Source organism: Erythrolamprus reginae, chromosome Z (genome assembly GCF_031021105.1).
Source record: "Erythrolamprus reginae isolate rEryReg1 chromosome Z, rEryReg1.hap1, whole genome shotgun sequence".
NCBI lineage: Eukaryota > Metazoa > Chordata > Lepidosauria > Squamata > Dipsadidae > Erythrolamprus > Erythrolamprus reginae.
Window position 1 is genome coordinate 118,741,648 of NC_091963.1, and position 19,012 is coordinate 118,760,659.

The 19,012-nt window shown below is 41.0% G+C and overlaps 1 protein-coding gene across 17 annotated transcripts in view; it reads left to right on the plus strand.

Annotated features, from left to right (window-relative positions):
* PPFIA3 (PTPRF interacting protein alpha 3) overlaps nucleotides 1-9,904 on the plus strand; it is a 50,409-nt gene extending 40,505 nt beyond the window's left edge. For 16 of the 17 annotated variants that reach the window (XM_070729690.1, XM_070729673.1, XM_070729677.1 and 13 more), the window contains 7 exons: nucleotides 1,289-1,464; nucleotides 2,450-2,547; nucleotides 2,716-2,891; nucleotides 3,419-3,487; nucleotides 3,577-3,748; nucleotides 6,111-6,185; nucleotides 8,521-9,904. In XM_070729690.1, the coding sequence (XP_070585791.1) occupies nucleotides 1,289-1,464; nucleotides 2,450-2,547; nucleotides 2,716-2,891; nucleotides 3,419-3,487; nucleotides 3,577-3,748; nucleotides 6,111-6,169 (750 nt within the window). In that variant the 3' untranslated portion in view covers nucleotides 6,170-6,185; nucleotides 8,521-9,904. The remainder of the gene's footprint in view (nucleotides 1-1,288; nucleotides 1,465-2,449; nucleotides 2,548-2,715; nucleotides 2,892-3,418; nucleotides 3,488-3,576; nucleotides 3,749-6,110; nucleotides 6,186-8,520) is intronic. The other variant, XM_070729676.1, reaches the window with a different exon arrangement.
* The last annotated feature ends 9,108 nt before the right edge of the window (nucleotides 9,905-19,012 follow it).

Genomic DNA, 19,012 nt, shown 5'->3' on the forward strand with positions numbered 1-19,012 from the left:
CCCCATCTAGAGGCAACTGCTTCCCATAGCAAGATTTCAGACTAAGAAGAAATATTAGAGCTCCATGAAAAAGGGGATTTCATATAAGATCCCAGATTAGAAAATAATTCAGTACTGGACCCTGACTGGAAACTTGTTCTCTCAACTAAGTTGCTTTTTTCTGCTTGTATTTAAGATGTCTGCTTTGTTTAGAAAATCCCAAAACATTTAACACTCTAGGACTCCCTCCATTAGGATTTTAAATAAAACATAATTTTAACTGTGATTTGTTGGATAAACAACAATTCCTAATTTTTTTCAATGTATTAAACTAGGATAGTTTCCAAGCCCTAATAACTGGGTTTAGATGGCACAAAATCAAGTAACATTTGATAGAGCACAGTATCTGAAGCCTGCCGCTGAGTCAGTCCGTTTGCGTCAATACCATCTGGAGCAACATTTTAGGATTTCTTACATCCACAGTGAAGGGTACTGAATTTAAAAATAATCCTCCAATTTCCCAAATATATTTTAAAACAAGCATCAGGCAACAGCTAACAGCTAAAATGTTGATGAAATGGAATAATTTTAACTCAGCATCTGGAATACAAAAAGAATAAAGAAAAACAACCTGGTTTTGGAAGGTATATTGCATTTGAAATGCCATCAAGGAAAGATTCTATGATGGACAACTTCTAATAACAGAAAACTTGGAACAGTCTTCCCAGTTACCCTTCCTTATTTCCCATGGCAGAGAGAAAGAATTGTCATGTGTCATCTAGAAAGGCTGCCATAATGTGAAAATGTCTTCAGCATAACAGAAAACACAGACAAGTTCACACAGTAAAGGAAGACAGCCATAAATATACATCCAGTCCAAAGTCTTCTCCATTTCTCCTCATAACGGTCCTATAAAATATTGTCTTGCCTCAAGTTTGCAGAAATATATTTGAGTAATATCAGGTTAGTTACTGAAAGTATCTGAAGCAAATATTGCAAATGAATGGGTATGGATTTATAGCAGATGCTCAAATATTGCAAGAGCAAGAAAATGGAAAAAAACCTACAGTGCAGATGTTCAGTATATGGAAGGAAAGTGATGTTTCCACTCAGATGTTTTGTTAAACCAAGATGCTTTACTAGGTCAGATGCATTTAAACAACACACTAAGCTTGGTTACTGTATACTTTGGCCTGTTCCTTGCTGGTTTATGTATTGTGAATCCCCCCAAAATAAGCTAATTCAGTGATTGGATTAGGTTTATGATACAAATATAGTCCTTCAGAGTGTCTGTTTTTTACTTCTTCAGATCCTGGCATATGGAGATATGAACCATGAATGGGTGGGAAATGATTGGCTACCCAGCCTGGGCTTGCCTCAATATCGCAGTTACTTCATGGAGTCTCTAGTTGATGCCCGGATGTTGGACCACCTCAACAAGAAGGAACTACGGGGCCAGCTCAAGATGGTGGACAGCTTCCATAGGTGAGAAGAGCAAATGACTTGGGCCTTCCATGTGAAGGAATAGATTCATGTTGCTGACATAACTTACAGCACTGTTTTTGTGAGTCATGCATCCATATATGTCTGTGCAAAATCTTTAATTTCAATCAAATGTAACATTATTTATTAATGTTCATCCACTTACAAAAGATTCTGGGAGAAATTGCCTTGAATATCACCTACTCTTCTTAGCCATAAACCTCAACGCTTAGAATTGAAATCTTCAAAGAAAAACCCGGTATGAACAACATGGGAACTGAAAATTTACCAGGACTCCCTCTGTTACTTAACCTGGATCCATCATCATCATCATCCTGTTGGGCATTGCTGCGAGCCTGTTTTGGTTTTTTTAGCAACATCATTTTTAATGGTGCAGTTAAGAAATTTACAGTAGACAATGGATATAATGATCTTTCCAGGAACACTCTTTAGATAGAAATATAAATTATATATATATATTTATATATATAATTGATTGCTATAGAATACAGTATGTCAACTTGCTCTATTTTGTGGTCTTTCTGTTCAGTGGAGGCCTGGATTTTGTCCCATAGTCCTCCCCTGCTGCACTTCCAATCAATGCTGGAGATGAGGGAAGGCGTTTCGATTTCTATCCAGTGCTCAAAGAAGTGTCTGCTGAATGTGGAGTTTTCATCAAAATGTGCAGAGTGGCATTACAATGCAAGCTCCACCTCTTATATACATGTGTGCAATATCACAGTGCATGTACAGAAGGGGTAGAGTTTGCGTCGCAATGTTGCAACACACGTTTCATCATTTGACTCCCTTCCCCCAAGTCGATGCCTCTTTTTAGAAAATTGAATGGGAATTCCAACTCCATGGATCAAGCCACCGAGCATTAATTAGTACTACTGCTGCAACTCCACCAGCCCTTGTGAACTTAGTAGATGATCCAGAATGCGCCATTTGCCATTTCTTTGGTGTAATCTATGGTATATCTTCCAAGGGTGAGCCTTCATTATGGAATCATGTGCCTGAAACGTCTTAACTATGACCGAAAGGAACTGGAAAGAAGACGAGAGGAGAGTCAGAACCAAAATAAAGGTAGATATAGATGAGAAAAGATAAGAGCAAAGGTTGCCATTGAGCAGCACCTACAAATCTGAATTGGGGAAAGTAAACAAGGGAAGGCAATGAAATAGCTAGAATGGGTGGATCATAGGATTGAATTTGGTGCTAAGCTTGTCTCTTCCCTTCCCCATCCCTTTCCAGATGTGATGGTGTGGTCCAACGAGCGTGTGATGTGCTGGGTGCAAATGATTGGGCTGAAAGAGTTTGCCAACAACTTAGTTGAAAGCGGGGTACACGGAGCCCTCCTGGCCCTGGACGACACCTTTGATTGCAATGACTTGGCCCTGCTGCTGCAGATCCCAACCCAAAACACACAGGTTAGGAGTAAGCATAGGAATGCTGGATAGGGGAGGGAAGAGAATCAAGAAGCCATGAGCTGTGCCTAATGCTTCCATGAGAAGAAGAAGGGAATGTACAGCCTTTTTCAATGTAGCAATAACCTTCTAGATTTTAATGCTTTTAGTATGGAGAAGTTGGCCTCTTTGACCTCAGTCATAAACTTAAAATCCCCCTAAATTTTTTCTTTCTGAATTGTTGATTGACATCTTATGAGATTTTGTGATTGGTCAGTTGGGGGAGCAGGTACACACTTCCAATTATTTTGATATTTGTTTAATTGGAATTGCCTGGGAACCGTGGGCATCATGTTGCCAATGCGTATGCCTAAGTCGCATCATACTGTCTAGCAATTGCACCCCAAGGCCGTTTTTCTCCATTCCTTAATATTTTTGGAAAAATGAAAATAGTGGAGAGCCGAAGGGAACACTGTGCTTTACAGAACAACAACGGAATGCAAAGAAGACTAAAATAATCTATTTTTTTTTTTAAAAAAAAAACCACCTAGGCTCGGCAGATTTTAGAAAAAGAATTTGGGAACCTTATCACCATGGGAACAGACCGGCGACTGGATGAGGTGAGTTCTCCTTTCACCACAGTCTCTAACCTTGAGAGACATCCTCATGCTCTGCTATTTGCCTATATTTGTTGCACTTTTGTCTCCAGGATAGTGCCAAGACCTTCAGTCGTTCCCCATCTTGGCGGAAGATGTTCCGGGAGAAAGACCTCCGTGGTGTCAGCCCTGACTCAGCCGAGATGTTGCCGGCCAATTTCCGCACAGCCTCCGTGGCCTCCATTACCTCACCCGGGGTGCAACTTCGTAAGATGCAGCCAGAGGGTATATAGGCACAACTCTTAGGCTATCTAGGCCTGCATTCTGAACTGGAGCACACAATGGGGGGCCATGTGGGGGAATCATATTTCTTTAACTTCCATTTAATTATCAAAATATTCTTTAGGCAACTTATCCAATACAAACATAAAGTCTCCTTAACATCAAGCTTAGTGGACACATTTATATAAATTTGTAATAATTATATAGAAATAGTTTATTTGCTTTTTATCCCAGGAATTTTTTTCAACTTTTTAATTTAGTTTACAGCTCTATGGATTATCCAATATTGAACAGGCCCGGCCCTGCTTAGCTTTCAAATCCAGACAACAGTTAAGTGCTGCCATCTGGTGAAGCTGCTTATAAAAAATAATAAAAGAATAAAATATAAAATTAGAAACTTCCTGCTGACAGGAAAGTATGTTATCCCCCCCCCCCTCTCTATCCCCAAGCTAATAAGGAATAGAGTGTTCTCTTTTTCTGGAACTTACTCATTTTTAATTGAGATTATAAAATATTGGTGAAAATAAAAGTAATAGGAAAATGGAGAATGGGAAAAGGAAAAGAATAGCCTCAAATTTTTAATTTAGTAACTTAACAAGAAAGCCTTTTCTATAACAACAGTTTAATCAGCAAAAACCAAAGTGAAGATTTTATTTTTTTCTACCTCAACCACCAAGTCTAGAACCAGTTTCCTAGTAGAAACAAAATTGAATATATTATTTTATCTTATTAAAAACAGTTGATTTTGTCATCTTTGCTAGCTCCATTACATTTTCCATCCATTCCTCTATCATGGGAGTTGATTTATCCTTCAATTATTATGCATAAAGAATTCTTGCTGTGATCAGGAAAAAAAGTTCAACTACATATATTTCTTATCATTATCATAGCAAATTAATCTGAGTGGTGGGAAATGTTAAGATTTCATGAACTGGGAGAGCCAACGGTAACAAGGTCAGCCAATGAATAGCAACTAAGTCAGCCAATGGGAGTTAACCATTTCTGAGTCTGTGCAGAGAATCGAAACTGATAATTTAAGCTTAAGGCGGGTCATGGCTCAATCCATTCTGCTCTCTTGTGCACTCTGTGCTTGTCTGCTGCTGAAATAAAACTAATTCTCCTGCTTGAGTTTACTTATAACTACATTGAAGAAGAACTCTGCTAATGGTATTGTAAATTCATCTGTTACTATGTTTATACAGAAGTTAATGAATCCAGCTGAATCAGTTACCTGTGTGTGCTTCTGGTTTTGCTTTTTGCATCCAACTCTAATAGGAAATCTGTGTTTCTCTGTACTACTACACACAATAGCTTTCGTTAGTGTAGCAGCCATTGGTAATGGATGCTGGGAATTCTGATTCAGTAACAGTCTAAAAGTCTGCATATTCTTCGATTTTGTTGTGAAAAGGGCGTTTGTCTGTACTGCATTATGGTGTCAAGACCAGTAGGGGTTGCACCGGGCTGGGATTGGGGCTCAGTAGCGGAAATAGAGATGCGCATGCATCTCCATGCACCTGATACTTGCCCACATGAATTTGGCTTCTGGGCATGCGCCAGAAGTGAAATCTCATGTGAGGATGCTCTCATGTGTGGGATTTTGCCCATTATTTGTGGTTTTTTGCTTTTGTGCATGTTTCAGGAAAATTGCTGAAATAGCATGTGTGCGTCGTCACACAAGATTTGGCTTCTGGCACATGCACAGAAGCCAAATCTTGCACAAGGATGTGCCCGCCCGCACCGGTCTTCAGGAGCTTTCCGGTAGCGGCAAAAGGTAGGAACCCTCGCCTGGTCAAGACCACAAGAACCCTTATGGATCTTTTGAAGCATAAAACAGTTAGGATAAAGTGAACAACCTTTTAGTTGTTGAAAAAAGCAATTCATCTTCCTGGAGAGCCTACCAATCTCAGTTGCTTGAACAATGACATCAAATAGGTGGAGCTGCTTTTTTCTATTATGTTTACAGAGAGGAGCCAATGTTTAAAAAGCAGCATTAGCCCTTGTATTTCAATATCTGCATATTTCCTAAAACAGAACAATGAGAAAATATGAGAATTGTCAACAATAATGGCCAGTACCTGTTATCTATGACAGGAGTCTCCAATCTAGGCAACTTTAAGACTTGTGGACTTCATCTCCCAGAATTCCTCAGCCAGCAAAGTGAAGAAGTCCACTGTGAAGTCCACAAGCCTTAAAATTGCCAAGGTTGGAGACCCCTGATCTATGGGTTAGGAAAAGAAAACATGTATATTGTTCCTTTGGTCCACACATGGGCTAAAAGTTCAGGACACCTTTGGTCAAGATGTATTTTTAAAGCTCTGGTGGATATATTTATGAATTCCTTCCTCTGTTTTTTTTTTCTCCCCAGGGAACTCATTAGGTAGCCAACGGACAGACAGTATGTCAGTGAGAACGTATTCCTGTTAATGCCAAGATGGAGGAGGTAGGCTACTGCATAATGGGACACAGGACACACTATAAACATATAATGCAAAATACATCTATATGGTGTAATTATATACAGTAGAACCCCGACTTACGAGACTAATTGGTTCCGGAAGGAGGCTCGTAAGTCAGAACGCTCGTATGACGAAACATTGTTTCCCATAGGAAACAATGTAAAGTCAATTAATCCGTGCAACAACAAAAAAACCCGCTGCCGCCGAACGCGGAAGTTAGCGTTCAGAGACAGCTGCAAAGCGGTGCGCGTGTTTTAAAACGTCAGAGCCGGCCTGGGGGGCTCGGGGGGAAGCCCCCGAGCCCCCCAGGCCGGCTCTGACGTTTTAAAACACGCGCGCCACTTCGCAGCTGTCTTCTGAAGCCGGAACGATAACTTCCGCGTTTGGTTTCAGAAGACAGCTGCAAAGCGGTGCGCGTGTTTTAAAACGTCAGAGCCGGCCTGGGGGGCTCGAGGGGAAGCCCCCGAGCCCCCCAGGCCGGCTCTGACGTTTTAAAACACGCGCGCTGCTTCGCAGCTGTCTGCTGAATCCGAACGCGGAAGTTAGCGTTCCGAATTCAGCAGAGAGCTGCGAAGCGGCGCGCGTGTTTTAAAAGGTTGCAGCCGGCCTGGGGGGCTTGCCAGCCCCCCCCCAGCCCCCCAGGCCGGCTGCAACCTTTTAAAACACGCGGGATACGAGCGCCAAGGAGCTGTCTCCTGAAGCCGAAAGCGGAAGTTAGTGTTCGGCTTCAGGAGACAGCTCCTTGGCGCTCGTATCCCGAATGTGAGCTCGGGAGGCGAACAAAAATGTCGCTCCCCTCCCAGCTCTTATCTCGAGTAGCTCGTAAGTAGAGCTGCTCGTATGTCGAGGTTCCACTGTACAAAGGATGGATTAGCATAGTTTGGATTCTGATCTTTCTTTTTAAAAAAATAACAACAACAGTTGAACAACATATAGATAAAACAACCTAGAAGGAATCTGGGCAAAAATATTTCGGTCTCAAAAGCTGAAAAAAATTGTTAGCTTTTTTGGACCTTTGGATTTTCCCCCATCCAATATTTTTTGTAACTTTTTGCTTAAGGAACTGAAAAGTTACAAACTTTTTCAGAGCATTTTGATTGGTCCCCATAATGGTATTGTCCAAATGTGGTTTTCTTTTTTTGAAAGCAACATTCATGTACAGGATGTGAGCATGTAACTCACCATCTGTGTTCACACAGTAGTTCAATCAAGCACAGCATGCTAAATTTGGTTAGTGTGTTTCTGTACGGCTTACACCAGTGATGGTGAACTTTATTCCCCTCAGAGGTGCTAAAAGTGTGTGCGTGTGTGCCCAGACCCATAATTCAATTCCCCCCATGCCCCACCCCTTATGAGTGTACCATGACCCCCTGTGCTGCCCTGCCCTGCATGCATGCCCATGCACACACACTTCAGGTCTCCCTGAAGCCTCCAGAGGCCGGAAACGGCTCATTTCCAGAATTCCAGTAGACCCATTTTTCACCCACCTGAGGCAGCAAAGGCTTTCTTAGAGCCTGGGGAGGGCAAAAAACAGCTTCCTCTGCCTCCCAGAGCCTCCACACAAGCGCTGTACTTACCTAGCATCCAGAAGGGGCCGTGTGGAGACTCCTGGGAGGGGAGGAGTAATGTGGGCGGAGCCAGACGAAAATCAGCTGGTTGGCACGCACATCCATGCTGGAGCTGAGCTAGGGCAATGGCTCCTGTGCCCACAGATAGGGCTCTGAGTGCCACCTTTGGCATGCACACCATAGGTTCGCATTCACAGGCTTATACCATTTTATGACTCCAACACGGTTAGTTGATGGTTCTGGATGAAAATCCAGAAAATGAATTAATTTAGTAGCCAGGCTAAACATTCAATATGTATTAATGTAACAGTGTAACTTAGCTATCTATGTTATGCCCTAGTATAAATAGGAAAATAAAAGGGGAAGAAAGTTTTCTGCAAAATGAATCGGAGGATGGGGTAGGATTTATTTTTAATTTTTGCTTTTGTTTTCCCAACTAAAATCTAATATATAAAGAGGACTAATATAATTTTGGCACTGAGTAATGCCGACGCAACCTTAACTCAGGACATCCCAGGATTGTCTTTGGCTTACCCTTAGTCTCCTTCCCTAACATTCTGTATAGGGAATTCTAGGAGTTTGAAAACCACACGGCTTAAAATTGTTGAGGTTGAGAAACACTGGTATGGAGTCACATGTGTGACGTGGGGGAAATTAGGATTAAAAATGAAAGAAGCATCTTTTCAGAACTGTTAAAGTGGCCTGGGATACATTTGTCTTTCCTCACTCTTCTTTCTCTTTCTCTTGAAAGCTGCTGTCCCAGTTATGTCTCAACCTCCCTGCCTTGGGCAGGAAGACCCTCTGCTGCTGCTGCTGCTGCTGCCTCTCCTTCTCCGTCATGTGCTCACACGAGGGCATGAAGAGCTGCTGCTGCTACTAGCACCATTGCCGCTGCTGCCACTGTTGCCAAGAGAAAACGTGGATGCTTGTGGGAGATGTTGGACAGACCAACCAACCAACCAACCAACCAACCAGCCAGTCAACCAAACAACTGTGTTCCTCCCCACTGCCCTCTTCCTAGCAGCAGCAGTGGCCGATGGTCAATGATGAACTCAAGGGACTCAAGCCAAGGAGGGCCCTCCTTTCCCAGAGCAGCAGAGGGAAACGGCCTTCCACCTCGGCCTCTATTTATTGTTGTTGTTTGTTCCAGGCAGGGACCTAAGAATGTGAATGAGAAAATGTGGTCGCCCACGCATCTTTTCCCCACTGCTATGCCACCAGATCTTTCTGGTGGAACAGGGGGAAGAGAAGTGAGGGGGTGCCTCTTATTCCCTGTTGCCATGTGCCACATATTGGACCAAGCAGCCCATCTTGGCCAGTTTCCCTGCCCTGCCCTGCCATAGGTGCTAAATGTTCCGCCAGCACTTTTCCTTTCCTTTCCTTTACATTGCTGCTATGAAGGGGTCCCGTGTCACCTCCTGATGACAAAAAAAAGAGATGCTTGTTCAAAGGCCAGTTCTTTCCTTTGCCCCCCCCCCTCTCCCGGTCCCTTCCCATCCTTCTTCTCAACAAAGGGAGAGCATTGAAGCCCGGAGGAACAAAGCCAGGGTACCTGCTTCTGCTCACACCCACCCCAAAGAGCAAGTTGCCCCCTAGACCTGATACACAGAGCTTCAAATTTTGGATGCCTTGACCATATAGAGGTTTTTCTGTCCAGAAGCAGCTGCTTCTCAGTACAAGTCAACAAATAAGGAGAGTCCCCCCTTTCTCTTCTTTTCCTCTTGCCCTTGCAGCCCCCTATTCCTCCAAATGAGAGAATGCCTGAGGAGGAGGAAGGGGGACTAGAAATTGTCACCCAAACTCTCTTGGTGCTGTTATGAAGCAGTCCCGGTAGATAGGTGGTCCATCTGGTGCGATGGAGCATCAATTTTTTTTCCTTACTTTTTTTTTCACGAGAGCAGAGAGTGGGGAATCCAAGTCCGAGATGCTCAAACTGGAAAGAGTAGACCTCAGCCTGTGATGGTCACTGGAGATATAGGACTCTGGACTTTATTGATATGGCACACAGATCTCCCTTCCTCCAAGACTATTGTAATATAAGAGTTGTATTTTCTGTGTATATCTGTGCTGTGGAATCTCGTGTAAATTGAATTTCTTTTACGACCGCCATTACAGGTTCTCTGTTAATTTAATAATGTGTCCTGCTACCCCTTTGCCCTGCACGCCAATAATTTTTATTTGATGTTTATATATTTCACCTTTTTTAAAAACATCTTTATTTCAGTTGTTCCTTCCAGGGAGAATATATGGGTGTAAGGGGCAACGCAAAGGGGTAGTTTTGCATGAAAAAAATGGGGAGGGGAGGGGGAAAATAATACAATCTTGGAAATCAAATCTGTCAGGGAGATTGTGAGGGGTAAGCAGGAAGCTGAGGTACTGGAGGAGCTATATTCTTCTAGTCCCCTTCGTTCCCGTTTGCTTCCAGGGAAGGCAGAGAGGGAGGGTTATAAGGGGAGTGAGCTAAGAAATGTTTTTTAAAGAAAAAAAGAAAAAAACATTTGAAAATGATTCCTAGGATCTGCAGATTTTTCTTTATGAGCAAGGTACAGAATCGGCAAAAGGATAATCTGTCTGCTTTCTGTGAGGCAGTTCCTGACATTCTTTGCTTCTACTCTACTCTAGTCCTTAAGAGCCCACCGTTCTAACAGAACAAGAGGTTGGAGTAAGATTACAATGCCCTCTTGCTCAGCCCAGCACTGCTTGTCTTCAGATCCTGCACCCTGAGCCTCGCCTGTGGCACTACAATACTGTAAACCAGTGTTTCCCAACCTTGGCAACTTGAAGATATTTGGACTTCAACTCCCAGAATTCCCCAGCCAGGAATTCTGGGAGTTGAAGTCCAGATATCTCCAAGTTGCCAAGGTTGGGAAACACTGCTGTAAACTACTTTCAATACAACCAGCACTTAAGAGTTAACATAGCAGTGGGGAGGATAAGGCTTATAGATACATATATTGCTTTTATTGTAGATACTGTACAAGAAACTAATAATTGGAAGAACTACCACAAATGCAGAAATGCAGGCTGCAGTACATAATAGTGCCAGAATTTAAATCTTAGAGCTTTTTCCTTTAATTTTTATTTGATAACAGACTTCTTGCCCTTTAATTCTTGGTCTTTGAAGAGAAGGACAGAACTACATCCTGCTCTGTAGAATCTTGTCGTACCTTGCTAGCGTTAGCGTTTCTACCTGGCCTGTAACCACTCTACTGGTAATACGGTGCTTTCTCTGATGTTATCTCACTATTGATACAAAAGGACCAAGAGCACCAAGGATCAGGTTCCTACCTGGCAATTGAGTTCACTGGGTGGCTTGGGGCTACTTGCCATTTCAACCCAAACAAACTTACAGGAATATTGTAGCAATAAAAGAGTGTGTGTTGCCCACCTCTTTCCTGTCAACAACTCTCCACATGGCATATTTCAAGAGCTCCCATCCCCAATTGACCCTTCTACTTTTAATACTTCCCTAGTTTTGTTTTTCCATCTCTTATCCTACCTTCCACCACTAATGTCTAAATGCATTCTGTCTGCTCACCTGATTTTCCTAGGAAATCCTTTCTTTACCTGCCTCAGTGGTGCTTCAGTACCACATCTCTCATTCAGAAGGCCTTGTCCATTAAATCCAAAGTCTATTAAAATTGAAATCCATTGAACAAGTGGGTAAGTAAGCACAGGAGCACCCAGAATGTGGAATTTAGAATCTTTGCAAACTAAGCAATTCTTAAGCAAATGCCTTGACTTTTTCTTAAGCAATCACCTAATGCTAATGAACTTTACATGTTGTTCAGATAATTATTCCTCTACCTCTAAAACTCCCAGTTTTTCCCCCTTTTTACCAGGATGCATGGTTCCACAAGGCCATTGGATTTCTTGTGAAGACATCCATCTAGAAATGCCCTAATAATCTACCTCTCCAAATTAACATAGTTGGAACAATAAGGTGGTTTGGATTTCGGTTTGGGTTTTAATTTTTTCCTCCTGGCATCTGTTAATACTTTGTGTGTCCATTGAACTCTTTGAAAACAGAATACATAGAGGTCAAAAGCCTTTTATCCAAAGCCTCTCTTGATGTCCAAGACTCAACCCATTGCTTTCTTCATCTCTTCAGTGACAACTACTTCCTCTTATATTAGAGGGGGGGAAAGAGATGTCCAAGAAAACACAAACTTGGGTTCTATTATCACTGGACACTAGTATGTTTAAGCCCCTTCCTGCCCATAAACAACTCCCCTCATGGTCTCTACAACTCTCTATAAACACATTGCTCTTTTCATAATAAGGATGGGCCTTGTGTTAGCTTTCCTATTGGTACATCTACAGTTGCTCCCATCAGATCATAGGCCTACATCAGTGCCCAGATTGTGTATTCTGGTAACTTGGTATATCATCTATATTGTAGATATATTAGATATAGGCTGCAAAATGAAGAGTGTGCAGTATCCTTTTGCTGCCATCAAATGGTTGTCAGGATCTGCCTAGATATAGAAGTCCTCATCCAGTGTCAACTTAGTGTACTAACTTCAGAAACCCACATTGGAAGCAGATTTATTTTAAAAACATATTTACTCACTAAAAAGGTACCACTCTTAACAGAATTTTAAAGAATAAGGGGTAGCTTTCTTTTCCTTATGCATTACAAAAGTATCCAAGGAAGAACTAATAAAGGACAAAAGACACAGAAACAAGACATTGCCCTATTCTTCATGGCGTCCCAAAGATATCCATTTAATAAGGAAATAATATATATCCCTTTCACAATTCCCTAAAATGTTGATCTCCTTGGATGACCAAATCCCTTAAGGCCACTTCATCCAAGTGAAGGCTATGGAGAAAACATGAAGCAAATTTAGAAGTAAGTTTTAAAGTTTATTGTTCAATAAAACTGGACAAAGGGAAGGATAGAAATTAGATTTTAAAAAATCTGGAGAAGAGCATCCATCACTGGAGTGGAGAGAGAAAATTACTTTATTTGAACCAAAGTAGGAGAGCCTCAAAATATGAGGTGACAAATATGCTCAGATTTGAGTCTGGAGTCTGTCTAGCACAAGGGTCTCCAACCTTGGCAACTTTAAGACTTGTGGACTCCAACTCCCAGAATTCCTCAGTCAGCAAAGCAAAAAAGCTGATTGAGGAATTTTGGGAGCTGATGTCCACAAGTCTTAAAGTTGCCAAAGTTGGAGACCCCTGATCGAGCACATTCGTTTTCAGATTCTGCTCACACTGTTTACTTCTTGAAGCATGAATACCCCTGCTCTGACCAAACTCTTTCTTGCGTTCTGACCTTGTTCAAAAATCTACATTCTGAACAAGTGAGACAAACCATTAATTACCCCCAGCCAAGTTCTGTTTGCGATTTATCCTCACTCCAAGTCTGTGGAATCCGGTCTTCAGCTGGATTTCCCTGTTTGGTTTAATGTATCCAATTTTGGCTTCAGGTGATTCAATGCAATGGGACAGACATCAGATGCAGAAAAATGGTATGAAGCAGGAAGACGGAAAAGGATGCAATAGAACACTTGTACTATTTGTCAAGTGAGGGATGCTAGCTAATATATAAGCAAAAATTGAATATAATGGGGTGTGGTAAAGTAATTCATTTCTTAGCACCTGGTTAAGAAGATTGCATAAAATACTTTATTTTATTTTTTTGTAGAATAGGGTATATGGCCTATGGCTCTGCCTACAGGGGGTGGGGGGGAAGGTTACTTCTGGGTCAGCATGTGTATTATGCATGACTTTGCCTGAAGTACAGAATGTTAATGGGGGCTTAAACAGAAACATCTTTTCCAAGTCCTGTATTTTCTTTGCACAGTTATGCAATGGGAAATGGACCTGATATCTTGAAAGTGGTAGTACTAGAAACCTAGTTCCTGAAAGTACTATAACCAGTTTAGCTGCAGTAACATTCCAGAAAAGATTATCTAGCTGGTGTCATAGTGCCAGTATATTGGAAAGATCCCAGATTATGAAAGCTGCTATATGAGGAAAGAGTTGCCTGTGTCAGATTCTTTGGTATCTTCATAAAATCCACAAATGTTCAGAGTTTCTTGGGCAAAGGGCAGAAATCATATTATATCAATACTGTTTTATGTTCTCAGTTTTGCCTTTTGTTATTCTATGAGTAAGCCATGAAAACAGTAGTTTTCCAAAGAACTGATAGACTATAAAGAGTTAGGAAAGGAGAGATTAATAGGATGGAGTTTTAAGCAAGGTACTTAAAGTATTAAGTAGTATTAAGTAGCAAACAAACTGTTGTAAAATAATAAATAATAAATAAAATATTAAAATGGTTGTGCAGAGTAGAAAGTTGGCTTAGGTAGTCCTATAATTGTTTATGAAGGCTACTTCAAGTGTTCCTATCTCAATTATCACAGATCAGACACTGAGGACTCTATGGGCAGAATAACAGGCTAAGTAAATATTGTAAAAATAATGACGTGATTTAATTCAAATACTGTAGATCCAAGTTTCATTAGAGTGCAGGATGGGGTATTTTTCACCGAACCAAATCACAATTCAGAAACAAACATTGATGCCAATTCACAGTAGCACGAATCATCTCCTATTCTGTCTCATTCCTCTATCTCAGGGATCTCCAACCTTGGCAACTTTAATAATGGTGGACTTCAACTCCCAGAATTCCTCAGCCAGCTTTGCTTTGCTGGCTGAGGAAGTCTGGAAGTCCACCAGTCTTAAAGTTGCCAAAGTTGGAGACCCCTTCTCTATCTGATATTTTCCAGAGGTAGCAGGTTTGATTCCTCGTGCAGCTGACATTGAACTTGCACGCCAACAAATCTAGAGGTAACGGAGCATAAGTAGTTTACCTATTCAGTAATGGGCTGCCAAACCTTTTACTGCAACACCATTGGCATGGCTTATTTTATATGTGACTGGGGGTGGCTTAAAGGTCATGTGACTGGGTGGGAGTGGCTTAACGACCAAGATAGGTTTTCACATAGGTGCTTGGACTCTTTTTCAGTTGATTAAGTCACATTATTTGAACAGCCACAAAAAGGACAAAAGATAGACAGCATTATTTGTTGAGGAGCACAGTAACATTTTAAGGTTTTGTGCCGAACCCACAAGGTTCAGTATGATAACAGATTAGGCAAGTAGCTCAATTTTCTTGAATTGCTATAAAAGTTCTAGATAATGATTAAAGTGTTTATGGGCAAAAACATACTATTTAATTATTTCCTATTTTGAAAGTAATGGAGGATCAATTAGAAAAGGAAGGACAATTAAAAAAAAACTATTTAGTATTCAATAAATAGTGCATAAACTTACTACCCCCACTGCATCCACTTCCATGGGGGCAGCAGCCCATTACTGGACATATTGCTCAGAGGTAAGCTGCATATTAAACATTTGGCAGCCAAGGAAATACAATGGATGGTGGCAAACCCTTTTGGCTCAGGTGACAAAAGGGTGCATGTGTGCGTTATCGTGTGTGCACGTGTGCCTACATCCATAATGTAATGCCCTTCCCCCTGCATATGCGAGCAACATTCTTGTGTCCGTCCGTCCCCCGTCCCCCCAGTATTCGCCCTCTGCACATGTGCACAGACCTTACTGAAGCTTCCAATAGGCCTATTGAGCTTTTTTTCACCGGCCCCAAGCTTCCTAAAGCCCGGGGAGAGTGAAAATGGCTGAAAGGAAGGCCAAAACTCATCTGTCCAGCATGCGCATGACATAGAGCAATCAGTGCCCTCAAATATGGGTCCGTGTGTCACATGTGGAATGCGTGCCATAGGTTCACCATTACTGCAATAGACAATACGTATTCCTTAATTCAAGGTGAAATGTCTTGTTTAAAATTTGATTATTTAACATGCCCAGGCTTGCAGGACAATCTCCTGGCCCAAATAAAAACCCAAATGCTCAGCAAGACAATAGTTCTATAAATCTTCATCCCAGTAGGAAATTATTGTTGTTGTTGTTGTTGTTATTATTATTATTATTATTATTATTATTATTATTATTATTATTATATCAAAAGCAATTTCAAAAGGTAGATTTTTAGCAGCAAAGGAGAGATGTAGATGGCTTTGTTACATCTCTCCTTTTTTTGCCCCGTTGATATGAACGCTAAGCAGCTTTGCTGCCTTCTGAAGAAAGAGAGAAAACCCCTTTTTGCCCCCTTCCCCCAAAGGACAAAAATGAGGAAGAGGAAAACATTGCTGAAAACAAAAGCCATATATTTGCCCTTGTTTACAGTTTGGCTCTATAAGTCAAGGTGTCACCATCTCCCCTTGTTGGCTTATCCAGCAGAGGGCGCCTCAGTGTTCCTGCTGCTCAAATATGGTAGCGATTGTCCTGCAAAAGGAAAGAAGATTATTTTGTTCTTGATGGTGGTAATTTCCCACGGCACTGTTCTTACTATAATTTTACGTGATTTTAACATAATGTAGCAATGACTTTTCAAATTTGCATCCTGTTCCTCCTCCTATAAATCACCAAAGCAACACTCAGGTAAAGGAACATTAGTTATCATACTCGAGATTGACCCACATTGTAAATGGGAAGTTTGTTAAAAATCAGCTATAACCGAAACTGCAAAATCAGATCAGAAAAAAAGGTCTTTGTGCTACTATGGAAGGATGTTGTTTTCACTTACTGAAATAAGGCTCCAGATAATTCATCTACGATGCTTCCTGCATAAAATAGAACAAATCAGAGGTTCATGTTTCTAAAACAAGATCAGGATGATAAGGATATTGGTTGTTAATTTGCATCATTTTGTCTCCAAAAATCATTCATACATTCATCACACCAAGCCTTACTGTAGTTCGTATAATAAACCACAATTGAATAAATGAATTGCATAAATGATGGCTAACTCATTGCATGTTAGCCATTATTTAAAAACTGCAGTGGCTGCAATCATAAAAGATGCTAGGCTAAATAAAATATATGGCTTAGTGTGATACAGTATGTGAATTCAATTATGGAGATGTCTGGGATAGGAAGGGTTCTCTTCTGTTTTTTCCCCTCTCTCAATGATTTGAGAAAATTCAATTGAACCAATCAAGATTTGAACTCAGAACTCAGATTTACTTTACAACCTGACTGGATTTGAAATCCTGTCCATTAAACTAGCTAACTAAATAAATGACCTACTGCTCACCTGGTGCACAGGCTGTTTCACACACAGGACACATGTAGCAGAAATGACAATACTGTGTGAGGAAAAGAACACAAGTGTGATAAGATTACTGAACATTCATGAAGCCATACTTACAGGAGAAAAAAACGAAGAGAGGATGGAGGCAGAGAAACTGAAATACCAACCTGGCAGCTCGTACAGTGGTCACTGCTGTCCCCATCTTTGCAAGGGCACTTGTCACACTCCGCACAGTACTGAGTAAAAAAGAAAAAAGGGGAGGAAGAAAAGAGGTAGTGGGATGCTTAGCTGGGGGAAGGAAATGAAATGTTGAAATGCTTGCAAGGGTTACCCCAAATTTAACAAGGATTATAGATAACCCACATCCCTTCATCCTGAAAGTTGAATTGAAAAGAAAATGACTGGAGCAATGCTCAAAATAACAGAATAACAGAGTTCAAAGTGACCTTGGAGTTTTTCTAATTCAACCCTGTATTTAAGCAGGTAACCTATGCAAGTGATGGCGAACCTATGGCACGGGTGCCACAGGTGGCATGCGGAGTCATATCTCCTGGCACGTGAGCCATTGCCCTAGCTCAGCTACAACGTGCATGTGTGTGCCAGCCAGCCAATTTTTGGCTCACACAACGGCTCTGGGAGGGTGTTTTTGGCTTCCAGGGAGCCTCCAGAGGGATGGGGAGTGTGTTTTAACCTTCCCCTGGTTCCAGGGAGGCCTTTGGGCAAAACACAAGCCTACTAGGCCCACCAGAAGTTGGGAAACAGGCCGTTTCCGGCTCCAAAGGGCTTCCAAGGGGGTGGGGAAAACTGTTTTCGCCCTCCCCAAGCATTGAATTATGGGTGTGGGCACTCACGCATACGTGACAGTGCACGCATATACTCTTTTGACACCTGAGGGGAAAAAGGTTCGCCATCACCATTGTAGACAAATAGCTGTGCAGTCTCTTCTTCAAGGCCTCCAGTGCTGAAGCAACCACAACTTCTGAAGGCAAGCCATTCTATTGTTCGATTGCTCTTAATGTCAAGAAATTTCTCCTTTGTTCTAGGTTGCTTTTTTTTAAAAAAAATAATAATTTCCATCTATCGCTTTTTATCTTGCCTTCTGGTGCTTTGGAAAATAGATTGAACCCTTCCTCTTGGTGCCTGCATATGATACTCCTGCATAGGGGGGCAAAAGCATTGAGGCATTTATTATTTCAGCTTATGTACTGCTTCATTTGCCAAGATTCTGAGCAGCTTACAGTAAATAACACAAAAACAAAGTATAGGAAATCAATAATATAACTATAATAATAGAAAAGTTTAGGTTTCAGAATAGGCACTTATTGATGTACTATTTGAACTTCAGACATATAAGCAGTGGCAGTGCTTAGGACCAGCAGTTTACTATTATAATATTGTATATTTGTACATACTGTATGTACAGACACACCTACAAATAAATACTCTAAATTTGGATATGCTAGTGCTTTAGCACACATGTATACTAAAAGAGAGAGAGAGAAATATCTTTAAAAGCCATATTCAGCAGATCTATCCAAATTGCAGGTATACATTAAGAGACTGCAATGATCAAGTTGCACCTGTTCACAATACCTTAAGGAAGCTGCATTTTTTCTTGGTCTCACATCTGATTTAAACAGGTGCTGACCTGCTCAGGCACATACATGCTGAATAATCTCTTCTTCATCAAGTCCAGGCCGATATATAGCCCCAGGTTTTTGCCTGTTTGTCTCTATTTCTCTACTGTATCTATCATCTGCCATCTCTCTCTCCATCTCTTTACGTAATTAATATATTTATATCCATACACATATACTCACATGTAATCTGTTAATAAATAATGTAAGTGAAAAATTAATACATAATTTGAATAAAACAATCTTGAACTAATGTATTTTTCAAATTTCTTTACTGTTCTTTTCCTGGTGGTGCTATTTATTACACTTTTAAATAGTATCAATATATACCAAAGATTTTCAGTAGCTTTCTAGAATAAATCTGAAACTAAGAGTGAGGAAAAAGAAACAACCTAATTTGCTGGGGTTGCAACAATTTAATAATCTTAGGAAATATGGACGGTAAATCTGTGCTTGATGAATTATCACAAATAATTATC